Below are 26,714 nucleotides of genomic sequence, written 5' to 3' on the forward strand. Positions count from 1 at the left end.
TATTCAGACCCTTTAATGCAAGAGTTCCATTTCTGCAAGTCTCAGGGAATAATAAAAAGGTGGGAGAGGGTAAAGATTCACAAGCATCCTCGTTACATCAGTAATCTTTCCTATAAGAATAGGAAATACTGCCCATGTCTGAAAGCTAGCAGTCTATAAAATAGTATCTAATAACACTTGGAAATGAAGTTTTCACAGCTTTTTTTTAAAGACAGAGAAATGGGGGGAAAAAGTCATACTGTATGGAGTCTCAATTACATTTTTTTTTTTAAATTGAGTGAGGTTTTTAAAAATTTATTGATTTGGCCACATCATGAAACATAGTGGATCTTAATTCCTCAATCAGGCATTGAAGCCACGCCCCCTGCAATGAAAGCACAGAGTCCTAACCACTGGACTACCAGGGAATTCCCTCTCTGACATTTTTAAAACATTGCCAACAAGACTGAGAAGCAGCACACTAAAATGCTAAATATGGTTATACTGGACTGTGAGAATTGGAGTGGGATTTTTTTCTTCTTTATATATTTCTTTTCTTTTTTTGTTGTTTTTTAGCAATGCTTAGGTACTATTATACTTCTGTAATCAGGAAATAAATTTTAACTGTTAAAAGAGGAGTGGGATATGGGAAGAAGACTCGAGCTAAAAACTACTAGATTTGAACTTCACACGTTTGGGCAGCGTGTGGCTGGCTTGTTTATTGCCCAGAATCTAGACACATGGTAGGTGTTTGTTCTCTTTTGACTACCTGCCATCAGGAGCAGGTTAGAAGATAAGGCTTAGCCCTTTTTCACAAAGGCTGAATGTCAAAAGTGGTATCAAACCCCATACAGTCAGAAGTAAACAGGCATGGGACCTTTGACATTAATCAAACTGGAAACCAAATGCTCTAGCCCAAGTTCCAGGACAGGAGAGAGAGCAAACACAAGGGTTGCTGCTTTGACGCTTGGCCTCAGCTCCCTTCTGCAAAGAACTGAATGAGGTTGTTGATGAGCAAAAAGGAGTTTTATTCCCTTGTTCAAAAACATTTCAAGTCAGGCTAGTCAGTCACACTTGGGTGAAGAGTTCTTACACAAGAAATGGGGGTAGAAGAGGTACTTAATGTTGTATTTTGCTTGGGCTAAGCAGTAAGCAAACTCCTGGTCACACTTGCACATGAGTTCTTGGCATTTGTCCTCCGTTGGTTCTGGAAGAAGTAGAGAAACTGAAGTTAGAACAGGGATTTGCAGAGACCTGAGGATAATCACAAGGGAAGCTAGTAAAGCTGGGAAGAGGAAGGGTCCTAAACTGCATCCGGGTAACACTTTGACAGTTCACCACAGTGATCTCCCTCATCATGACAACTCCCAAGGAAGGTGATATTCAGTCCATTTTACAGAAAACAAAATTGAAGTCACCAGGGTAATGTTTTCAGAGGAGAGGTCCAAAGTCCATACACCCTTTTATAAAACTCTCCTGCATCAGTATTACACTATTGCATTTGAGGATCCAGTTGGACAAGCGGAGGGTCCCTGGGAACCATCCAGGCTTTTTTTATTTTTTGGATCCCTGCTCTGTGTAACCTTACTGTGAAGTTTCTGAGTGAAGTCCTCATTTAAATGGGGGCACTGTCCACTTTGCAGGTTTATTATGAAGCCAGGGTGAGAAAGCGTATATAAAGTGCCAGGCAGGGGCTTGCCCCTAGGCATACACACCATCAATGTTGGTTCCACCTGCACTTCCCTGCCTATTCTCTCCAAGTCTCTTTCAGATGCTCCTTCAAGAAAACAGCTTGTTCCCACGGTCAATATAATACTCAGTGGTGAAAAGCTGAATGACTTCCCACTGAAATCTGGAACAAGACAAGGATGCCCATTCTCGCCATTTCTATTCAGCATAATATTAGAAGTCCTAGCCACAGCAATCAGATAAGAAAAGGAAATAAAGGGTATCCAAATTGGAAGAAAAGAGGTAAAATTGTCATTATATGCAGATGACATAATACCATATAAAAAAACAGCTTGTTTTAGGTAACAATTTCATATTCCATCTCTCCCTTCCATCTTGGGCCTACTTTATACAGAGATGCAAAGGCTGCCACCCAAAGATAAATCTCCCTCTACCTTGGGAATTTTGCTGCTACTGAATCATTCCTTTGGGTTGGAAAGATTTTGTGATCTTCAAGTTGTATCTATTAATCTAGAAGATATAACAGCTCTGGATACATCACCTGCCTTTGACTGTGGGTTTTTAATTATTCACAATATGGGCGGTGGAGCCAGGGGTGTGTGTGGGGGGACACCCACTATTAAAGCCTTCCAAATTTCTTCCAGAGGTACAGTAAAGCATGAGTTTGGAGGTAGCCAGCTCAGCCATGGATATAGTTCCTTTGGACACATCACTGCATCCTTCCCAGGCTGTTTCCACAGGGGCCACATGAGGATACTACAAGTACCTACTTCTAAGGGCTGTTGGGAGAATGAAAGGAGACGAAGTCAGTAAAATGTAGGGCATACAGCAGGTGCTTATGAACTGCAGCTGACCTCCTTAAGCTGCCAACTAATCTTAAAGATCCCCTCTTAAAATGCACAAGTTCCTTAGAGATCCTAGCAAGGTGAAGCATGAGAGAAAATTCAGCTTCTGTCTCAGGGCAACACTCAGAGAGCTTGGCAGCACCTGGAGTGATGAACAGGGGCAGGGTTGGGGGATGTCAAGCAGGAGGCAGGGGGCCTGAGGCCCTCAGACCCTGTAATGAACTGAGTTGATTAAAGGTGTTTATCAGCATGACTGCACACAGGGTTTCCCAAACTCAGGCCCATGGCAGCTTCAAGATGATAGCTTTATGTGTGTTCAGTCTGTCAGTCTTGTCTGACCCTTTTGTGACCCCATGGACTGTAGCCCACCAGGCTCCTCTATCCATGAGATTTTCTATGCAAGAATACTGGAGTGAGTTGCCATTTCCTTCTCCAGGGGATCTTCCCGACCCAAAGTTAATATTCATGTCTCTTGCATTGCAGGCAGATTCTTTACCACTGAGACACCAGGGATATCTTTAAATCCCCTTTATTTTTAATAGCAAATCAATTTTAAACTATGATTTAATTATATTAAATAGTATTAAATTACATTAAATCATCACTGACATAAATGGAAAATCAAAATCTTATATCACAAATATATAAAACTGACTTTTAAAAAAAAGCCAGTGAAGATAAAGTTCTAATATCAAAGTCTAGTTAAATGCTGTTACCCACCTGAAGGCTATGAGCCCCCAGAATGGAGGCTCATGGTTTTAAAAAAAAGGAAGATTAGCAAGTGTAAGAGAGGTTTACCCTCTCTAGCAGTCAAGACTATCATGCAATTGACACTTCCTCCTTGCCTAACTGGAAAAATTAACAAAGGACTGAAAGGAAAAATCCTTCTCACTTAAATTCATTTATTAAGCTTCTCACACTCTGGGAAACTATTGAGAGAGAAGGCAAAACACAAACACCCCCAACTCCAAGAGCCTGTGTTTAAACACTCTGCCTTGGGGGTCCCCTGGTGGTCCAGGGGTTAGGACTCCAAACTTTCACTGCCACGGGCACAGATTGGATCCCTGGGCAGGGAACTAATATCCCAAGCCATGCTGCATGGCCAAAACAAAACAAAACAAAATTTTAAAAAACAGAACAAAAAATTGCCTTGGTTATAATTAAGTACATTTAACAGAAAAAGTCAAGATGATGGAAGCCTGTGCTAACTGTGCAGTTACGTGGAGGGCTGGCTCCGTGGTCCCATCTCACCCAGCCCTCTCAGGGCAGGGCCACTGGCCCTGGAGGCATGCAGGGCCCTCTGGGGCTCCTGGGCACAAGGCCTTTGTGTCCCTCATTTCTTTGATTCTAGGAAACAGCCTTCCCTAGCCTCCATGAGTTCTCCATGAGTTCCTCCAGCTCCTTCCCTGAGTTCCAGTAGGCAGAGTCAAGCAGTCATTAACTAGGGAAGGCAGGAGATGGGAGACCAGGGAGAAACAGTCAAGAGCAGGCTTGGGACAAGGTCCCGTTTTCCTGTCCACAGATCCACACAAGAATGTCTGAGATATTTTGCAGATACGGAAAGGCTTCCAGGTGGGAGAAGTTACCAGTAGTATGCTGCCCACAAGCGCATAGGTCTCAGGCTAGTTGGACTTGAAGGTTGATGATGTTGACTCCCACTTACCTCACCACCAACCCACCAGAAGAACGTCCTCGAGCTGATCACTCATCTTTGGACAATTAATATAAAACTTCTCACCATCTTCCCAAGTGGGTTTTGAGGGCATAAGCCTGCTCTGTCCCCCACTTTGCATGACAAAGCAATAAACCTATCCTTTTCTACTTCACCCAAAATTCTGCCTCCAAGATTTGATTCGGTACAGGTGTACAGAGAAGCTGAGCTTTCGGCATCAGCACCCCAACCTTACAGAAGAAAAATCCAGAGAAGGGGCATAGGGACTGATCCCCAGTTCAGCTCAGCCTGATCCCAGGCCTCCAGGCTTGTCTGCCAGAGGGAATAGGGTATCAACTCAGGGGACTCACCTGCCCTTACAAATCCAAGTTTTAAGACGGGATTTTTAAATCAATCAATTACTAAATCTGTCTGCACCAGGTCTTAGTTGCGACATGTGGGATCTAGTTTCCTGACAAGGAATCAAACCCAGGCCCCCTGCATTGAGAGCATAGAGTCTTAACCACTGAACCACCAGGGAAGTCCCAAATAGAGCTTTTTTAAAAAAAACTTTTTTACTTTATATTGGAGTATAGTCAATTTAATGTCAGTTTCAGGTGTAAAGCAAAGTGATTTAGTTACACATACACATATCTATTCTTTTCATGAAATTAAAAGATGCTTCCCCCTTGGAAGAAAAGCTATGACAAACCTGGACAGCATATTAAAAGACAAAGACATCACTTCGCCGACAAAGGTCCATAAAGTCAAAGTTACAGTTTTTCCAGTAGTCATGTACAGATGTGAGAGCTGGACCATAAAGAAGGCTGAATACCAAAGAATTGATGCTTTTGAACTCTGGTGTTGGAGAAGACTCTTGGGAGTCCCTTGGACAGCAAGGAGATAAAACCAGTCCATCCTGAAGGAAATCAGTCCTGAATATTCATTGGAGGGACTGATGCTGAAGCTAAAACTCCAATACCTTGGTCACCTGATGTGAAGAGCCGGCTCGTTGGAAAAGACCCTGATGCTGGGAAAGATTGAGGGCAAGAGGAGAAGGGTGCAACAGAGGATAAGATGGTTGGATGGTATCGCTGACTCAATAGACATGAGTTTGAGCAAACTCCGGGAGATGGTGAAGGACGGGAAGCCTGGTGTGCTGCAGTCCAGTGGGGTCACAGAAGATCAGACACAACTTGGTGACTGAACAACAACAACAATCTATTCTTTTAATAGAGTTTTTTAAAATTACTTAATTTATTTTAATTGGAGGATAATTACTTTGCAATATTGTGATGGTTTTTGCCATTAATGACATGGGATGCGACTTATATTTAAGAAAAATGAAGGGGTACAAACACACTGGTGTATTTTTTATGTATTGTGCACTCAAAAAAAGACAAAACCAGAACAGCACCAGAAAATTAATCCAATGGAGGTCTGGGTAGTGTCAGTAGGAGTTTCATTTCCCACAAAACTTTTGTGGGAAAAGTTGCAATTTGAAACTTTTCTACTTTGAGCCATACAGTACTTTCATCGTGGAAAAGTGATCTCAATTAACCAAATGTGAGGGGCCACTATTTTGAATTTAGTTTACTTGTTAACCTTAAAATATCTATACCACTCAGTGGCAATGCTGAGAGGAGGTGGCTTGTGGGGCCTTTGATGGCCCTTCTCCTCCCTAATCTTCACCAGGCCTCCCTTTAGCACCTCCCCAGGTTCTACAATAAACACTATTTACATTGTTAAATGACCTTGCAGAGTAAATACTCCTCCAGGACAAGTTCTCTAACCTCCCTTTCCGACTGCCCGCCAGCCCTTTCTACATATAAATTCTAAGGGTGCCTCAGATACACCAGCTGACCCCACAGTTCTAAGACTCCATGCTGCAAAAACCTCTCACAGGTGCACAAGGCCTTATAAACAACCACGGTCTCTGCAAAATGAAGTACATTGGTGCCTCAGACTGGCCATTCTCAGCTGCAGGCCGTGGTGTCCCCACTGGGCCTATGGCAGTGTCTAGAGACATCTTCGGCTGTCCCACGTGGAAGGTAAGAGATTCCTTACTGGCATCTGGTTGGTAGAGACCAGGGATGTTACTAAACATCTACAATGCCCAGGATGGCCCCCACACCAGAGATCCAGCCTCAAATGTCCATAGTGTCAAGATGGAGACACTGCTGCAGGTGATTGTCAGGCTTTAAAAGAATGAGGCTGGGGCTTCTCTGGTGGCTCGGTGGTAAAGACTCCATCTGCCAGTGCAGGAGACAGGGGTTTGATCCCTGGTCCGAGAAGATCCCCCAAGCCACGCAGCAACTAAGCCTGTGAGCCACAACTATTGAACCTGTGCTCTAGAGCCCGAGAGCTACTGAGCCCATGCACCCTAGACCCCACGGTCCACAATAAAAGAAGGCACAGCATTGAGAAGCCTGCCCACCACAACTAGAGAAAGCCCATGCAGCAACAAAGACCCACCAGGGCCTAAAATAAATATATATTTAAGAATGAGGCCAACCTAGATGTTCCAAGGTGTCCAAGACACAATATTAAGTGAAAAAAAAAAAATTATGGATGTAACGTGATCCGATTTTTGTTCTTTTTTTAAAAACATGTATTTATTTTATGTATTTTTGGCTGTGCTGGGTCTTCGTTGCTGTGAGTGGATTGTGGTTGTGACAAGCAGGGGCTACTCTCGAGTTGCGGGGCCTTCTGTTGCGACTCTCGGGCTCTAGAGCACAGGCTCGATAGTTGCGGTGCCTGGGCTTAGCTGCTCCAGGGCCTGTGGGATCTTCCTGGATCAGGGATCGAACTTGCATCCCCTGCATTGGCAGGCAGATTCTTAACCACTGGAACACCAGGGAAGTCCTGATATTTATTCTTGTTTGTCCGTTTACACATGCATAAATCTGAAAGAAAACAACATGCCAAACAACAGAAGCTAGTTAACGCCGTGGATGGAGCCTAACTTCCTACATGGCAATGATTCTGGAATGTTTTGATTTTCCATAACAAACGTGGATTAGGTTTGAATCAGAAAAGGCATGGGCATGGATGGGCAGACAGACGGATGGACAGGTGGACAGATAGATAAAACTAATATGTAAAAATTGGTAAATGAACCAGCTGGTACAGGAGCCAGCACTGTTACTGGTAAAATTTCCACGGGCCACACCCTTGGAGCAACATGACCTGGTGGGCTAGGGACTTCTGAGCAAAAAGCCACTGAAGCTCCAAGGTTGCACTGTTCCCGCAGAGTCGGCTAAAGGACAGCTGTCTAAGGACGGGGGGACTGCAACAAACACTCCAGCCATTTCCCCTTCCCTCCCCCATCCATGGGAGGCCCCCGGCTCCACCTTCCACTACCTCCACTGTTGTCATCTGTCCAAGGCACCTCTCACCCAGATCCCTGCAACAGCCTCACACGGGGACCTGGCTCCCATCCTTGCCCCCTCCAGCTATATTCCAAGCAGCAACCAGAGTGGTTTGGTTAAAATGTAGATCAGATAGATCAGGCTCCTCCTCTGCTCAGAACATCCCCTGGCTCCCCGTCTCTCCCAGAGGAAAGCTGCCAACACCTTGCAGGATCCCTGGTCCAGGAAGATCTCTCATGCTGAGGAGTCCGAGTGCCCTAGAGCCTGCCCTCTGCAGCAAGAGAAGCCACCGCAGTGAGAAGCCTGTACACAGTGAGAAAGCCTGGCTCTCCTCATCCCACCATCATCACCTACCACTCTCTCCCTGGGTGACTCTGCTCCAGCCTCACCCTCCTCCTGTGCTCCTCAAACCACCCAGACATTCGTCGCTACCGCGGGGCCTTTGCACTGACTGTTCCCACCACCTCTTCCTATGGCTCCTTTATTCCCCAGGTCTCTGCTTCAATGGCATCTTCTCAGTGAGATCTCTCTGACCCCTAGCATTCTAGTGTGAGGATACATTTTGACTGAGGCAAAATTCCCATAATGAAATTTACCATTTGAAAGTCTTCAGTGAATTTGCTACAATACTGCTTCTGTTTTATGTTTGGTTTTTTGGCCTCAAGGCATGTGGGGTCTTAGTTTGGTTGAAACAATCTCTGGTTCAACCAGAGACTGAACCCACACTCCCTGCATTGGAAGGCAAAATCTTAACCACTGGACCACCAAGGAAGTTCCCTCAAATTACCATTTTGCCACCAAGTCAGTGGCATTTAGTACATTGATAATGTTGTACACGGAAAAGGAAATGGCAACCCACTCCAGTGTTCTTGCCTGGAGAATCCCAGGGATGGGGGAGCCTGGTGGGCTGCCGTCCGTGGGGTTGCACAGAGTCGGACACGACTGAAGCGACTTAGCAGCAGCAGCAATGTTGTATGATCATCACAAAACATTTTTATCACTCTGAAAGAAACCCCATATTTAAGTCACTCCCCACTTCCCCTCTCTGGAATCCCTGGCAACCATTTAGAGACAGCTTTCTGTCTCTATGGATTTGCCTAGGCTGAAATTTCATATACATGACATCATACAATGTGTGACCTTTTGTGCCTGGCTTCTTTTATGAGCATCGTGTTTTCAAGGTTCATCTATGTTGTAGTATGTATAACTAAAGAATCTGCCTGCAATGCAAGAGACCTGGATTTGATTCCTGGGATCAGGAAGACCCCCTGGAGAAGGGAATGGCTACCCATTCCAATGTTCTTACCTGAAGAATTCCATGGACAGAGGAGCCTGGCAGGCTGTAGTTGAGGTCGCAAAGAGTCGGACATGACTGAGCAACTCACACTTTCATTTTTCACTTTCACGTATAGTACTTCATTGATTGCTTTTGCAACAAGCACTTATAAAAGCAATTGGCATGGACACTATTTCCTGCTCTCTTTTTAGACCACAGAGCCTTGCTCCTCTGTTTTACACATCAGGGAGCCCGGCACAGAGTAGATTCTCAATAATGGTTGTTGGGAGAATATAGAAAAGACATACATCATTTCCAATTCTTGTACAAACCCAGCACCAGAGTTTTATTATTCCCATTCTACAGATAAGGAAAGTGAGGCTTGAGGGATTCAGTAACTTGTCCAAGGCCACAGATCTGGGAAAGACTGTACCAGGATTCCAGCCCAGCATCTCCTGACCCAGTGTCTGTCCCTCCTCTATGCTCCCCACTTCTCCATAAGCAAGAAAATCCTTTGAAAAACAAGGCTTGGTCTCACTATTCTATGGCCTCAGAAGCCCAACAGATTCATGTTATTCAAGAATAATAAAAAAACTGAAAAGGAAACCCAGGTCCCAAGGGTTAAGTTTAAAATAAAGGCTTGCCGGTAAATATTATTATATGCTTAACATTTTTTAAAAATATATTTGTCAAGCCCATAAATGGAAAATGGGCCACACCTGTAATTAAGCAAACAGCTAAGTTCAGAATATCTCCAAACAGAATAAGAGAATATTTTTAGCCGAAAAATGCATAATAGATATTTTGGTTCTCTTCATTCGGTTCAGGGAAAGCAGTTCTGTAAATAGCCCCGCTAGCTGACACACTAATGCGTATTTCACAAACACCATTTCTAGATGGTTGTGTGTGTGCGTGCGTGCATGTGTGTGTGTGTGCGCTCAGTCGTGTCCGACTCTTTGTGACCCCATGGACTGTAGCCCACCAGGCTCCTCTGTCCATGGGATTGTCCAGGCAAGAATACTGGAGTGGGTTGCCATTCCCTTCTGCAGGGGATCTTCCCCACCCAGGGATCGATCCCACATCTCTTGCATCTCCTGCATTGGCAGGCGGGTTCTTTACCATTTGTGCCACCTAGGAAGCCCTTTCACATGGTTAGGGGCAGCAGAACATGCAGGTTGAAGGGAAAAGAGAAAGGTCTTTAACATATTTTCCAACTCAAGATCCACTTCCCCTCTCCACTCACAATGGAAGGGGGCAGTGTGGGGACAGAGAATATGCCCAGAAGTGGGCTTATCATCACCATGTTAGGCAGGTCACTTCTTTCCCTGGGCTTCATTTCCCTGCAACTCTAAGTGAGATGGTTGGATGAGATGATATCTGGGGCATTTTCAGTCCTTGATTGACTGAATCAAGGACTCCATGTTAATTCAGCTTTGCTCTATGCCAACTCTTAAAGTAGACTAAGAAGACATGGCTAAGAGTCTGTGCATATCTAAGAATATCCTTCTATGTAACCCTTAGTATAGCCTCCTTGCCTCTGTTGCTGCTGCTGCTGCTAAGTCACTTCAGTCGTGTCCAACTCTGTGTAACCCCAGAGACGGCAGCCCACCAGGCTCCCGCATCCCTGGGATTCTCCAGGCAAGAACACTGGAGTGGGTTGCCATTTCCTTCTCCAATGCATGAAAGTGAAAAGTGAAAGGGAAGTCTCCTTGCCTCTAGAGCAGACCAAGTCTGCAGAAGCTGGGGTTTCAGTGAAGAATCACACCAGACCCTCAGTTCTCTCAGGTGGAGGCAGTGGGGATCAGAGAGAGGTTCAGATAAGGATGAGGGATGGAGGAGAGACGCGGGAAAAAAGTAGCAACCTCCACCCAGTCAGGGTATCACATTATAAACTCTTTTTTTTTTCATCTTTGCAACATCCATCTTCCAGGTAAGAAAACAGGCTCAGAGATGACACCGATCTAAGGGCCAAGTGATTTTCAACAAGAGTACCAAGACGTTTTAACGGGGACAAAAGAGTCTCTTCAACAAATGGTGCTGGAATAACTGAATATCCATATGCCAAAGAATAAACGTGAACTCTTACCACCCACCATAGACAAAAACCAACTCAAAGTAGATCAGTGACCTAAAGTTAAGAGTTCAGTGAAAAAGAATATATAACTGAGTCACTTCGCTGTTCAGCAGAAATTAACATTATAAATCAATAATACTTCAATAAAATTAAAAATAAATAAGAGTTCAAGCTATAACACTGCTTGAAGAATACAGGGTTAAATCTTCATGACCTTGGATCTGGCAACAAATTCTTAGATAGGACACCAGAAATGCAATCCACAGAAGACAAAATTGGGACTTCCCTAACGATGCAGTGGTTAAGAATCTGCCTTCCAAAGCAGGGAGGTGAGCGTGATCCCTGACTGGAGAACTAAGACCCTACACGCTGCAGGGCAACTAAGCCTGCACACCCCAACTAGAGAGACCACGTGCTCTGGAGCCCTAGCACCACATCTCCTCAGCCTGGGTATTCTGGAGCCCACGCGCCACAACTGGAGAAGCCCACTTGCCATAACAGAGACCCAGTGCAGCCCCAAAATCAAAAAGACAAAACTGATAAATCAGGCTTTATCAAAATTAAAACTTTTGTATACCAAAGACATTATCAAGAAAATAAAAAGGCAACAGAATGGTAGGAAATCTTTTGCAAACCACGTAGATGATAGAGTCCAGCAACCAGAATGAGAAACTCTCACAATTCAACAATAGGGCAAACTACTCAATGAGCAGGAGACTTGAATAGACATTTCTCCAAAGAGGATGGAAAAATGACCAACCAGCACATGAAAAGATGTTCAACATCATTAGTCATGAGAAAAAGGCAAATCAAAGTCACAATGAGATACATGAATTATCTCCACTAAATAAAAAATAAAAAAAGAAAAATAGCAAATGTTGGCAAGGCTGTGGAGAAATCCACTATACATTGCTAATGAGAATGTAAAACAGTGCAGCACCTATAGCAAAAATTGGTGTGAAAGTGTCAGTCACTCAGTCATATCTGAATCTTTGCGACCCTATGGACGATAGCCCACCAGGCTCCTCTGTCCATGGAATTCTCCAGGCAAGAATATTGGAGTGGGTAGCCATTCCCTTCTCCAGTGGATCTTCCTGACCAAAGGATCAAACCCAGATCTCCTGCATTGCAGGCAGATTCTTTACCATCTGAGCCACCAGGGAAGGGGTCCCCAAAAAGTAAAATGGAATTACCAGATGACGCAACAATTCCACTCCTATATATATGCCCCCAAAGAAATGAAGACAGGTATTCAAACAAATATTTGTTCACAAATGTTCACAGCAGCACCGTTCCCTGTAGTTAAAAGGTGGAAATGTAACAGGAGGAAAAGGGGCAGGGCACAACTTTTGAAAGAATGACATAACCCAAGGACACAACATAAACCGATTAGAATCAAATGGGACCAAGATGGCAGACAAGACTAGAACTTGATCCTCAATCAGCAAGTGAAATGACACACCCAGAGGCGCCATGAGAGTTCCAAGGCACTGTCAAAAGACCAAGGAGTGGGCAGTGGACCAAATCCCGGAAATATCCACCTCTTCCCGAAAATAGCTGGAATAATCCTCCCACTCATTAGCATGTGAAATTACCCAGCCTATAAAAACCAACCACACCACACTTTGCGGCCACACTCACCCTCTGCGATGGCCTACACTCTGTCTGTGGAGGGTGCTTCTCTCTGAATCTGAATCAATCCACTTCTCACCTATCACTTTGTCTCTCACTGAGTTCTTTCTGTGATGAGACATCAAGAACCTGAGCTTCATTAGGTCCTGAAACCAGGTACGTGGGTTTTGTCTGGGTTTGAGTCCTAGCCATGTGAGCTCAGTTGGTAAAGAATTCGCCTGCAATGCAGGAGACCCTGGTTCAATTCCTAGGTCGGGAAGATCCCCTGGAGAAGGGATAAGGCTACCCACTCCAGTATTCTTGGGCTTCCCTTGTGGCTCAGCTGGTAAAGAATCCACCTGCAATGTGGGAGACCTGGCTTTGATCCCTGGGTTGGGACGATCCCCTGGGGAGGGGAAAGGCTACCTACTCCAGTACTCTGGCCTGAAGAATCCCATGGACTGTCCATGGGGTCACAGAGAGTTGGACACAACTGAGCAATTTTCACTTCACTTCACTTCATGTGGGTTCAAGTCCCAAACCGGGTGTTGGCTGGGTTCAAGTCCCAGCATGTGGGTTCAAGTCCCAATCTGAGGTAAATGGTTTCAGAAACAATACAATGTCCTACAATGAATGAATGAATAAACAAAATGTAGTATATACCTACAATGGAATATTATTCAGTCATAAAAAGGAATGAAGTTCAGATACATGCTACAACATAAATAAACCTTGAAAACATGAGGCTAAGTGAAAGAAGTCAGACACAAAAGGCTTATTGTATGACATCATTTATATGAAATATCTAGAATACATAAATCCATAGAGATTGAAAGCAAATTGGTGGTTGCCAGATGCTGGAAAGAGGAGGAATAGGAACTGAGCACTTAAAAGGTACGTGATTTTGGAGGGATGTTGATGAAAATGTTTTGGGAACCCCTGGTGGTCCAATGGTTAACAATCTGCCTGCCAGTTGCAGGGGACACATTACTGGTCCAGGAAGATGCCACATGCTACCAAGCAACAAAGCCCGAGTCAAAACAACTACTGAGCCCACATGGCCTACAGCCCTGCCCCACAACAAGAAAACCCACCGCAAGGAGAGGCCTGTGCACCACAACTAGAGAGTAGCCCCCATTTGCCATAACTAGAGAAAGCTCGCACACATCAGAGAAGACCCCGTGCATCCAAAAATAAGTTAAAAAGAAAATGTTTTGGAAATAGATAGAGGTGATGGTTGGAGGACATTGTGAATGTATTACATGTCACTGAAATGTACACTTTAAAATGATTAATTTTATGTTATGCTTATTCTCAGTTAAGAGTAAAAAGAAAAAAAAAGTTATGGAGCCCGTTGTCTGTGTGTTTCATTTCTAGCTCCTCAGATAACTTGGAGTCTCACTGCCCAAGTCCCAGCCTTATCTACATTGTGCCTGTACAATTATTCACATCCTGTTTCTTCCCTTGATTCAACTTTTTAAACTTATGTGAACAGAAACTGTAAATGGAAAACACCATCCATCAGAAGATAATCCTAAAAACAAGTACTTCATTCCTTTTCTTATTGGTTTGTTTTGAAAACCAGTAAGATTGCCCTGAGGGACAAAATAGTTTTAACCACAGGTTTATTTTTCTTTCAGCTTTACAGGTAGCTAGTCATGTAAAATGTACAGCGGTATCAGGTTATGTAGGAATTATCCTCATTAAATACATGCTGCTTGTGGTTAAAGAGAAGTAACAGAGAGATGACAGATGGATAGATATGAAGGATTTTTTAAAGCCAGAATTAAATTTAAGAATAGAACTGTTTTTGAATAACGTTATAAGCCAGAAATCTACTCTCTCTGTTCAAAAGGATCAGGGAGGGTCCCACAGATGTTTTAGCTAAATTAAAACTGACTTTCTCCTAAGTTCACAAAATTAGAAGGATTAAAAGAAAATTGAAAGAGAAATAACTTTCTCATGGGGGTGTTCGGGGTTACTCAGAACTGTGTTCATGTCCTTCCCTAAATCCTGGTCTCCATGAAATTGTGCCTGGTCTTGCTCATCGGAGGTTCTGTGTTGGGTGATTTCTTCAACAGACCATTAATGACATCTATTAGGCATGAAATGCCATGACACTGTCATTTCATCCTCACCAGAGGCCAGCTTGATTTCCGCCCCCAGTTTACCAGTGAGAAACGGAGGCCCCAAGAGATCAGGGCTTGGTGACATCACAGAATCTGAATCACAGACCAAGCTGTCAGCCTCAGGCCAGGGTCTGCAAGCTCAGACATCCCCTGGGGCCGGCAGGGCTAACACAAAGGGGATCCATTAAACACAGGCGTACTCTTCATTCTGATAAATAAATGGGCTCACACACCACTCCCATTTTTCTCAAATCATTCAGCCTTTGGACCTACCTTCTGTTTTCCTAGGTTTGACAGAAATATTCCTTTTCCTTAACAAAAGCAGCACAGGAGAAATGAACTATGGTAATTGACCCTTGGCCTCAATGTTGGAGAGACAATAGGGCATGGTGGAGACTGGGGCAGATGGGAGAGATGGCCCCACCTACAGCGCGAAGCCCCTCTACACTCCAGCCAATGGCTGCTGCTGGGTGTTACGCTGGGAACTCACCACACATGACTCTCTGATTGACACAATTCCAGGAGTAGGGCTGCAACTTGGGATTGCAGCCGTAGTTCTCTGCATGCGTGTAGCAGCAGTCATGAGCATGACAGCACCTGTGGAGAGCAGACGGACAGACTAAGGGGTGAGTGAGGGCAAGGATGGTCCCTTGGCCATCCTCCTGTGCCATAACTTCAGGAGATCGAGGACCCACAGGGGACGGCATCTTCTGGTCCAGGCTTTGTCCCTGAGAATCCCCATCCTGGGAATTAATTCCACTGACCCCAGTGTGTCTTGCTCTACCTCTACCTCTCTGCCATGCTCAAATCTGGCCCTTGCTTGCCTCAGTCTCTGAGCCTCTGAGCTCCAGCCACGCTGGTCCCTTCCAGCCATACCCTCCCTACCTCCTGATTTTGCCCCCAATCTGCCTCTGCCTGGGAGAACTTCCTGCCCACTCTTCCTGCTTGAGGTCTCAGCCCAAGCACCAGCCCCCACCCCCAGGATGGGGGAGGCAGGCAAATCTCCAGATGCCGTGGGCATGGTGAGAAACACTAGGATGCAGGTGATGGGATTCTGGGAGCCAGAGGGGATGCCAGGTCCAGCTAGGCTTCAGAGAAGACTTCCAAGAGGGGGTGATGCCTGGCGGGCTATGTCTGGAAAGATGTGCAGGAACCAGACACCCAGAGTGTGGGAGGAAGAGCAGGGCCCGCGGCAGGAGCCTTGGTGGCACAAGGCTGGATAGAGACCTGTCAGTGACAACTACATCCTCCAAGATCCGGAAGAGACAATCAACATTTTGCCCCCTAATCACTCTGGAAATGGAGGTGAGTGGCTCTGGGACCTGATCTGTAAAATAGGGATCACCATCGGATGGCCATGGCTGTGGTGGCAAATGAGAGGAGGTCGTGGCAAGGTCTAGGCCCACAGTCTGGCACAGAACAGGCCCTTTTCACCCAGCAGCAGAAGGCAGTGATCAGGGGTGTGAATCCAGCCAGGCCGCCTGGGCTCAAATCCCAGCCCCCAGCCCTCACTCTGTATGTGGCCCTAAGACAAGCTGATCTCTCTGAGCCTCAGTTTCCTTATCTCTGAAATGGGGTTGTTGTGAGAACTCAAAGGGGCTCTCAGGACAGTTCTGGTGCATAATAAGTCTGGTCAGGGATGTATGATTTTTTTTCAGCTAAAGTAATCATCTCGCAGCCAGACTGGGGGGCACCTGGCACCAAGGTCTGGCCGCATGGGCATGTTGCCCAGAAGACCCTTTGCCTGCAAGGAGCACCATTTGCTGGGGGCTTCATATCTAAACCCCAACCTCAGCTTTGAGTGTGTCCTCATAGGCCCTAACCACCCCAGGTGGTGGGCATCTTAAGCCCCCAGCATGCACTCACCAGTCAATGGCATCCTGGGGCTGGCCATGGCCCCCCAGACCACAAAAGCAGCCGTAATTCAAGTAGACCAAGGCGGGTCGAGGGCCAACACAGTCAATAGCCCCAGCCAGTCCTAAGAGCCCACGTCGGTGCACATGTGACCTCTGGGGAGCTGGGGGTCGGGGAGGGAGACAAAGGTTAGAGGCTGCAGGTGGGGACTGTCCTGGCCTGGGGACAGGCACTAGCCTGAAAAGTGTCTGGAAGACTTGTTGTTGTTTAGTCGCTCAGTCGTGTCCGACTCTTTGTGACCCCATGGACTGCAGCACACCAGGCTTCCCTGTCCTTCACTGCCTCCCAGAGCTCGTTCAAACTCATGTCCATTGAGTCGATGAGGCTATCCAACCATCTCATCCTCTGGATGACTATCTCAGGGCTGCATCCTGCTTCTCCTTCTTCCTAGCTGTGTGACCTTGGACCACTCAACTTCTCTGTGCCTTGGTTTCCTCATCTTAAAACAGGGGAATAAGGGGACCTTACTCCCTAGAATGGAATGAGATCATGCGTGTAAATTAAAGGCACACAATGAGCTCTAACTATTATTATCAATATCTTCAAGGCAGCCGTGAAGGAGAAAACAGGTCACAGAGCCACGGCATCTGAAAAAGAAATCATACCTCTAGGCCCTGCACTGGCTGGCCCCTCTTCCTGGAATGCCCTCATTCTCAATCTTTTGCCCATGTTAACTTCAGACACAGTTGGATTGTGGGTTGTGCATTAAATGTCTGTCCAGATGCCTGTCCTGGGCACTGGACATCAGAGATGAAACAAACAGGGTCCCTGCCATCCTCTACAGGGACCTCCCTGACCCCCTCACCACTGCCTTCCAGATTCTTTGCATCTCCTCTTATTTTCACTGCCTGGGCACAGCTTCCTGCCACACAGGGAGGCCCTGTGACCCCATCCCAGCCATTTCTCTGGATCCTCCTGTTGCTGTGGCCCATAGCAGGACACAATTGGTGCAACTGGAACCCCCGCATCTCACATGGGAGAAAGAGGAGGCTCAGATGGGAAGTACGACCCCTACAGTCATGGGGTGGGGGCGGGGGCACTTCTGACTCCCAATCCAGTGGTTCCTCCTCACCCAATAGCAGCAGGAGAGGGAGGCCTGGGGTGATAGAGGTAAGGGGCATTGAGGAGTCCACTGCTCTTGGTCAGGGGTGGTCAAACCCACTGCGACTGGGCATCAGAGAACCCCTGAGCCACTCCTGCTTCTGGTGAGGTCCGAGAGTCCACTCTATTGTTTGATCAAAAACTACAATCAGGGACTTCCCTGGAGGTCTAGTGGTTAAAACACTGTGCTTGCAGTGTGGGGGCAGGGGTTCAATCACCGGTCAGGGAACTAAGATCTCACAGGCTGCACACAGTCAACAAGTAGGAAACACACTCACACAATCAGAGCCACAGCGTGGAGAAGCTTGCACTTGAACTTCACCTGGCACGGGCACACACTCCCCAATCTACAGGCAACACCTGTTGTCAATCTCCTTGTCTTGTGGGCTGCTAGTCTCCCATTCACAGATGGAGGGACTGAGGCTAGGAGAGGCAAAAGGACCCATCCTAGGTCCCACCGTGGGTGACCTGCTGAACAGAAACTTGTTCCCATGCTGGCCTGACCCCTGGGAGCTCACTCTCCACCCACGGCTCCAGGACTGAGAATCCAGAGATTTGCAGTGTCTTCAATCATCGCCCTTTCACATTTTCAAAATGTAGAACAAGATTGTATCATGCTGACTTTTCTTTGAAGAATCCAGGTCAAAATTCAAATTCAATTTTTTATGTTGTTGTTGGGTTGGTTTGGTTTTTTTTTTTTTTTTTTTGGTTTTGTTTAGCCGCAAGGCACAGCCTGTGGGGTCTAAGTTTCTTGACCAGGGATTGAACCAGGCCCACTGCAGTGGAAATTCAGAGTCCTTCTTAATCACTGGATAGCCAGGAAATCCCCTCAATTTTGTTTTTTTCTCAGTAGAAAAAGGAGCATATTCATCAAGGGGAATAGAGATAAGTTAAATAGAAATAAAATGTAAAAAAAGTTTAGGGTTAAAAGCTTTGCCCTCCTCTCTGGATGACCAGCCCTCACGCTCACAGGACTTGCCCAGTGCTGCTCCCAGCTGCCCACATCTCTGCCTGCAACCTCCCCAGGCTCCCAACCCGCTCCAGGTAAAGCTTGGGGTCCTCACTGAGCCAGAGGCTCTGCAGGAGCCCACCCTCTCACCCCTCCAGCGCCCTCTCTCAACGTGGACCCCACGTGGACCCTATTCCTCCAATTAAACTTCCCATCACACAGTCACATACACCCTGTATAGCAAATGCCCTTACCTCATCCTCACCTAGCTCACTCATCACCTCCTTCTGTAATCTGCCTCCCTGCCATGTGACCACAGGGGCCCTCGTCACCCTGTGCCGCTCTCTGCTCATGGTAATGACCCTCCAGCCTGGACAGATCTCTGCCCTAGGAGCCTCAGGTCCCCTGGCATGAGTGGTCTTTCAAAAAAGGTCCCTTGACCCCTGGATCCACCAAGCCCCATGGAAAACTTCCAGTCTAAGCACATCTGGGGACTTCCCGGCGGTCCAGTGGTTACGATTCTGTGCTTTCACTGCAGGGGGCATGGTTTGATTCCCTGGCTGGGGACTTAAGAATCCGCCAAAAATAAATAAATAAAAATTTTAAAAAAAAATAACAAGCACATCTGAAAAGACCCCAGTTCCAAACCCATACCCCAAAGCTGTCCCCAGAGGTCCTCCTACCCTGACTCGACCCCGACTCTGGCATCTCAGGGTCCGGGGCTCAGCCTTAGGGAGAACCCGAGCATGGGTGGATGCCCAGCACTGGGTTTGTAACCAAGGCAAACACTCCCTCTATGCCAACTTAGGTGGGGCAGGTCATTCTGGGGGCTGTTTGCTTTGTCTGCCCACAACAGCCTCTGCTGGGAGTGCCAAGGCTGCCCAGGCTTCCTATGGGCCTGAGGATATGTGTGTGTATGCGTGCAGTGTGATTCTGTGTGTGTGCTTCTGTGTGTGTGTGCTCATATGGGACTGTCTCAGTATTCCTGTGTGTGAGTGTGTGTGAGCATGTTCCCCTCCGTGTGTGTTTGCCTGTGTCTGTGTGTGAGCCTGAGGAGGGCACGGCAGCCCACTCCAGTATTCTTGCCCAGAGAATCCCATGGACAGAGGAGCCTGGCAGGCTACAGTCCCTGGGGTCACAAAGAGGCAGATACGACTGAAGCGACTGAGCAAGCATGCAGCATGTGTCTGAGGCCATCCGTGAGCCCAACACCTGTGTGCCCAGATGTTGCTGGTGGTGTTCTATGCCTGTGTGTCTCCTTGCTTGTGATGACCACATATTTCCCTCTGGAATCCATGTACCTAGAAACGGGAGGTTGCCGAGGGGACCTCTCCAAGGGTGATGTCTAGGAGTGGGTGAGAAGGAGACATCACCTTCTTCCCTGGCTCCAGGTAGGGTTAGGCCCCTTCTTCCCCTGTTCCTTCCAACCTCTGGTGTCTCCCTGGTGGTCCCACAGCAGACCCCAGGGACAGACGGAGAGAAAGGGGGGTTCACAGCACCCCAAGTCAGGTGCTGGGGAGGTCTGATCACTGGAGAGGGTGACAGAGGGGATGTTTGGGGAGAACACAGAGCCCCCCTGGAGAAGGTTTCAGGGTCCCTGGAAGGGGTGAATGAGGCAGGGGCTTTTGGGGAAGAGGTGGAGGTGGGGGAAACACACAGGACTCCCAGGAAGCCAGGAAGCAATGCGCAGGTGGGCTACACAAAGGTGAGCCAGGGACTGTAGGGCTCCTGGGTCCCCTGGAAGGGCTGGGGAGTTGGAGTTCTTGCGGATGGGTGGGGAGGCAGGGTTCCAGGTATCCCGGGGAGGACTGAAGGAGTCCCAGGAAGCCCGGGGTCCTGTCCCTCCACTCACCTGCTCTGAGCCCGGGTCCAGATCCCAGGAGCAGCAGCAGCAACAGCCCTACCGTCGGGCACAAAGGCAACGGAGCCATCGGACCCGTCGGCTGGAGGCAAGTGTGGAGCGGTCGGGCGGGCCAGTGTAGTCACCCGGCCGGGTCCGAACCCCCTCCCCAAGCCCCGCCCGACCCCGCCCCCGGCCTCCCTCTCGGGAGCGCCCGGGCGGAGTCGCAGGGGCGGCTCGGGGCTGCGGGAGGCGCCTGCAGGCTGGCGACCTCTGCGTCTTGGTCATCTGGATGCGCGCCCGGCCCACAGGGAGAATCCGGCCCGGGCTTAGCGGAGAATTACAGAGAGGCGTTTAGCGCGCGTCGGGTCGCGGAGTCCCTAGGTGCTCGGTTGCTGTTATCTTTACCTGCGAGCCCCTCCCCTCCCGGAGCTCACCTGGGCGTCCGACGGGAGGAGGCGGAGGGGAAGGGGAGGGGCTGGAAGGATCTTAAAAACTTTAGATGTCTCTAAAGCTTGGCCTCTCTGTCCTTGTTCCTTGTTCCTGCAACCCACTGCCCACCGCCAGTCGGGAACGGAGGGGAGCCGAGACTTGCTCAAGGTCACAGAGTGACTTCTGGTAAAAAACAAAAACAAAAACGAGCAACACGGTGGGAAAGGGGAGCCCGGCTGCAGCTGCGTCTCAGCAAGCCCCCCACCCCGGCTCCCTCCCAGCCTCAGGCTCTTCATCTGGTGGAGGCATCGAGTCCTCCAAGGGGCCTCGAGAGGCCAAAAGAGGTACACGTAGGTGCTCCGTGTCGAAAATAGATGACACACGTCTGTTCCCCTTTGTTCCCGGTGATAGCCCTACCCAATTAGTCATGACTGATTCTGAGAGCCGAACTCCTCCCCAAGCCCTCGGAAAAATAGTGGCAACTAAGGTGACCTCGCATGTCACCTGCTACGTGTACTAAGGGCGTCGGGTGCCTGGCTGTACCTCAGACCCCTGATGTTCTCATTTTTACAAGAAGAAAGTGAAGCTCAAAGAAGCTAAGAACCAAGAAGTTGGGGAGCCCAGGTTCACATTTATTTCTACATGGTGCCAAACCCCTGTCTGCCTCCCTGGAGGAAAACCTGAGCCTCCGGGCATCCACCTGCCATACTCTGAGGTCACTCTCCCCTTGCTTTGAGGAGTGAGCTTCTCAAAGCAAAACCGAAGTCTCTCCTCTTGAACACCCGGCACTGGCCTGCCTGGCATAAAACAGGTATCCAGTTAAGGCTTGTCCAAACAGATTCTGGGTTTCAGACTCTCGAAAACATGGGATAAAAAAACATTTTCTTTCTTCTGAAGGTCTTCATGGGCAATGGGGAATGAAACATCCCACATAAATCTAGGGAGAAAGACTTCTGCTTTCAAGGAGCTTCGCAATCGATACGCATGGAGGAAAACTCATTTATACTGTTAGAAGTGTTAGTCGCTCAGTCGTGTCCAATTCTCTCCTATCGTATGGACTGTAGCTCGACAGGCTCCTCTCTCGATGGGACTTCCCAAGCAAGAGTACTGGGGTAGATTGCCATTTCCTCCTCCAGGGATCTTCCCCACCCAGGAATCGAACCCGGGTCTCCTGCATTGCAGGCAGGTTCTTTACCATCTGTGCTAGATCCATTATAATTAAGAAATTAGGGAATCTGCTTTCAATATTGGAACTTTTGCACCTCAGACTCTACTGCTTTAACTGGTTATCCTCATTATCTGCAAAGCTCATTTTGCAGAACAGTTTGTTTCCAGTTATATTAAATAACTGGAATATCGAGACCATCACCAAACATGTGAGTGAGTGAACGTTGCTCAGTCCAGTCTGACTCTTTGCGACCCCAGGGACTATATAGTCCATGGAATTCTCTGGGTCAGAATACTGGAGTAGTAGTCTTTCCCTTCTCCTGGGGATCTTCCCAACCCAGGGATCGAACCCAGGTCTCCCCCATTGCAGGCGGATTCTTTACTAGCCGAGCTATAAGGGAAGTCCCATCACCAAATATACTAAAGACCTACTCTCTCCTTAATTAACATATTTAAAGTAACTTAAATTAAAAGACTTTTGCTCCTTGGAAGAAAAGTTATGACCAACCTAGACAACATATTAAAAAGCAGAGACATTGCTGACAATGGTCTGTCTAGACAAAGCTATGGTTTTTCCAGTAGTTATGTATGGATGTGAGAGTTGGACTATAAAGAAAGCTGAGCACCAAAGAATTGATGCTTTTGAACTGTGGTGTTGGAGAAGACTCTCGAGAGTCCCTTGGACTGCAAGGAGATCCAACCAGTCTATCCTAAAGGAAATTAGTCCTGAATGTTCATTGGAGGGACTGATGCTGAAGTTGAAACTCCAATACTTTGGCCACCTGATTAGAAGAACCGACTCACTAGAAAAGACCCTGATGCTGGGAAAGATTGAAGGAGGGAGGAGAAAAGGGGACGACAGAGGATGAGATAGTTGGATGGCATCACTGACTCGATGGACATAAGTTTGAGTAAGCTCCAGGAGTTGGTGATGGACAGGGAGGCCTGGTGTGCTGCCGTCCATGGGGTTGCAAAGAGTCAGACTCAACTGAGCAACTGAACTGGACTGAAATTACAAGTCTGGTCCAGTGGTGCCTCCACTGAACATGCTGAGTGACAGGGAATATGCCACAACGTGAATGGAGCCAAATCATCTCATTTCCTAAGGGTGAGTTAAGCATATTAATTAACTGTGATCTAGAGTTGGCCTCGGGCTTCCCTGGTGGCTCACTGCTAAGCAGGAGACACGGTTCGATCCCCGGATCAGGAAGATCCCCTGGAGAAGGAAATGGCAACCCATTCCAGTATTCTTGCCTGGAAAATTCCATGAGGGAGGAGCCTGGCATGCTACAGTCCATGGTGTTGCAAAGAGTTGGTCACAATTTAGTGACTAAATGACAGAGTTGATCTCAGTCTAATCTGCAGGTTTTATCCTGGTCTACTGACAAAAGATTGCTACAAATGTTTGGTGAATAAAATGATTTATTTAGGTGATGTAAGGGAGTGCTCTTCTATGATTAGAAGATAAAATAGGGGGTATAGCTCAGGGGAAGAGAATTTGACTGCAGAAGATAAAATAACTTTATACATACAGGGGAGTTTGTGAATCTCTGTACATGATCCAACTCGTGAGACCACAAATAATAGAAGAGTGAATCCTGATACAGACGAGTACATCCTTTGACCCAGAAACCCATTTCTAGTAATAACACTAAGAAAATAGACTTCTCAGACAAGATTTATACACAAAATGTATCCTTAACAACAAAAATCTAGAAATAGTGTATATATACAGCAATTAAAACGTTATGAAATTTTCATACATGTTCATTCTAATAGAGAGCCAATGCAGGAGACACGGGTTCGATTCCTGGTGTGGGAAGATGCCACATGCTGTGGAGCAACTAAGCCCCTGTGCACCACATCTCCTGAATCTGGGAGCCGCAACAAGAGAACCCACTGCCGTGAAGCCCATGCACCACACTGCAACTCGAGGGTGGCTCCTGCAGCAACAAAGACCAGCGTAGCCAAACACAAATAAATATTTGAAGAAAAAAAAAAAGACTGACTTTGATATCACTGACAGCCACATAGCCATTGTCCCTGCCACCTGCCGCACCACACCATGATCCATGTTTAGCTCAGTGGGACAGACCGAAGGAGGTAAGTGTCACCCCCAGGTGTGACGCTACAGCCAGTTCCGAGGGCCTTCAGCTTCTTGATGACCCCAATCAGGTCATCTTGGCTGACATCCTGGGCGAATTTGACCTTTCCTTTTAACACCTGTTGATGTCATGTAGTCCCTCCAGAGCTATCAGGTCTCCATTCCGTTGCTTCAGGGCCAGGCACACTTGGACAGTCTAGACACCCAGCTTGTAATAGATGTCTCCTACACCTAGGGTCTCAGACCAAAACCCTTTCCCAGAAGCCAAAGAATCCCCCCCAGTAGTAGCACACATGTCCTGGAACTGCATCTGGAATTCAGGATTCTTCTTCCAGATCCCCTGCTTGGGCTTGCTAACATATTCTTCCAGGTTGGTCTTGAACACATCCAACTGCTTGGACATCCATCTCAGCCAAGACAGTCCCTTGCTCCCTATACTTGGCCGTGCAAGGTTCTTCTTGGGGATGGCATCAGTTCCCACCCAGCAACAGTGCATCCCTGCCCTGGCCCATAGCCATCCTGCTGCCACAAAACTTGGTTCACCTCTACTCTGAAATTATTTCCTATTATATATTGAATGGATAAACAGCAAGGTCCTCGTGTGTAACGCAGGGAACTATACTTAATATCCTGCCATAAACCATAATGGAAATAAAGAGAAATATCTATATCTATATATATATATATATAGATAAAATACACAGACACAATGGAATCAATTTTCTGTACAGCAGAAATTAGTACAACATTGTAAGTCAAGTACGTTGTTGTTTTTAGTTACTCAGTCGCATCTGACTTATGCAGCCCCGTGGAATTGTAGCCCACCAGGCTCCTCTGTCCATGAGATTTCCCAGGCAAGAATACTGGAGTGAGTTGCTATTTCCTGCCCCAGGGGATCTCTGACCCAGGGATCAAAACCAGGTCTCATGCATTACAGGTGTCTCCTGTATTGCAGGTGGATTCTTTACTGACTTAATCAACTGTTATTCAGTCACTAAATCATCTCACACTCTTTGAGATCTCATGGACTGCAGCATGCCAAGCTTCCCTGTCCTTCACTATTTCCTGGAGTTTGTTCAAATTCATGTCCGTTGAGTCAGTGATGCCATCCAACCATCTCATCCTCTTCTCCTCTGCCCTCAATCTTTCCCAGCATCAGGGTCTTTTCCAATGAGTTGGTGCTTTGAATCAGGTGGCCAAAGTAATGGAGCTTCAGCTTCAGCATCAGTCCTTCCAATGAATATTCAGGGTTAATTTCCTTTAAGATTGACTGGTTTGATCTCCTTGTTGTCCAGGGGACTCTCAAGAGTCTTCTCCAGCACCAGAGTTTGAAAGCATAAACTCTTTGATGCTCAGTCTTCTTTATGGTCCTGCTTTCACATCCATACATGACTACTGGAAAAACCATAGCTTTGATTTTACAGACCTTTGTTGACAAAGCTATGTCTCCACTTTTTAATACACCATCTAGGTTTGTCATAGCTTTTCTTCCAAGGAGCAAGCATCTGTTAATTTCATGGAATTTGGAGCCCCCAAAATAAAATCTGTCACTGTTTCCATTTTTCCCCCATCTGTTTGCCGTGAAATGATGGGACTGGATGTCATGTTCTTCGGTTTTTGAATGTTGAGTTTTTAGCAAGCTTTTTCACTCTCCTCTTTCACTCTCATCAAGAGGTAGTTTAATTCTTCTTTGTTTTCTGCTATTAGGGTGATATTATCAGCATATCTGAAGTTGTTGATATTTCTCCCTGCAATCTTGATTCCAGTTTATGTTTCATCCAGCCCAGCATTTCACATGATGTACTCTGCATAGAAGTTAAATAAGCAGGTTGACAAAATACAGCCTTGACATACTCCTTTCCCAAATTTCAGCCAGTCTGTTGTTCCAAGTTTGGTTCTAACTGTTGCTTCTTGACCTGCATACAGGTTTCTCAGGAAGCAGGTAAGGTGTTCTGGTAGTCCCATCTCTTTAAGAATTTTCCATTTTTTTGTGATCCACACAGTCAAAGGCTTTAGTGTAATCAATGAAGCAGAAGTAGATGTTTTCCTGGAATCTTCTTGCATTTTCTATAATCCAACGGATATTGGCAATTTGATATCTGGTTCCTCTGCCTTTTCTAAGTCCAGCTTGAACATCTGGAAGTTCTCGGTTAATGTGCTGCTGAAGCCTGGCTTAAAGGATTTTGAGCATTACCTTGTTCACATCTGAAATGATTGCAATTGCCCAGTAGTTTGAACATTCTTTGGCGTTGCCCTTCTTTGAGACTGGAATGAAAACTGACCTTTACCAATCCTGTGGCCATTGCTGAATTTTCCAAAGTTGCTGGCATATTAAGTGCAGCACTTTAACAGTATCATCTTTTAGGATTTGAAATAGCTCAGCTGGAATTCTATCACCTCCTCTAACTTTGCTCGTAGTGCTACTTCCTAAGGCCCACTTGATCTCATGCTCCAGGATGTCTGGCTCGAGGTGAGTGGCCACACCATCATGGTTATCCAGGTCATTAAGACCTTTTTTGTACAGTTTTTCTGTGTATTCCTGCCACCCCTTCTTAATTTCTTCAGCTTCTGTTAGGTCTTTG

At 46.8% G+C, this 26,714-nt stretch overlaps 1 protein-coding gene and 1 pseudogene across 1 annotated transcript; both read right to left on the minus strand.

Annotated features, from left to right (window-relative positions):
• Positions 1-1,043: 1,043 nt before the first annotated feature.
• Positions 1,044-20,520, minus strand: LOC133063210 (group 10 secretory phospholipase A2-like). Its single transcript, XM_061152335.1, has 4 exons — positions 20,442-20,520; positions 16,492-16,642; positions 15,116-15,222; positions 1,044-1,186 (listed from the first exon to the last, which is right to left on the minus strand). Exons 1-4 carry the CDS (start codon positions 20,518-20,520, stop codon positions 1,044-1,046), a joined length of 480 nt encoding a protein of 159 aa, XP_061008318.1.
• Positions 20,521-20,571: 51 nt separating this feature from the next.
• LOC133063211 (vacuolar-sorting protein SNF8-like) lies at positions 20,572-24,535 on the minus strand (annotated as a pseudogene).
• Between the last annotated feature and the right edge of the window lie 2,179 nt (positions 24,536-26,714).

This window comes from Dama dama, chromosome 10 (genome assembly GCF_033118175.1).
Source record: "Dama dama isolate Ldn47 chromosome 10, ASM3311817v1, whole genome shotgun sequence".
Taxonomy (NCBI): Eukaryota; Metazoa; Chordata; class Mammalia; order Artiodactyla; family Cervidae; genus Dama; species Dama dama.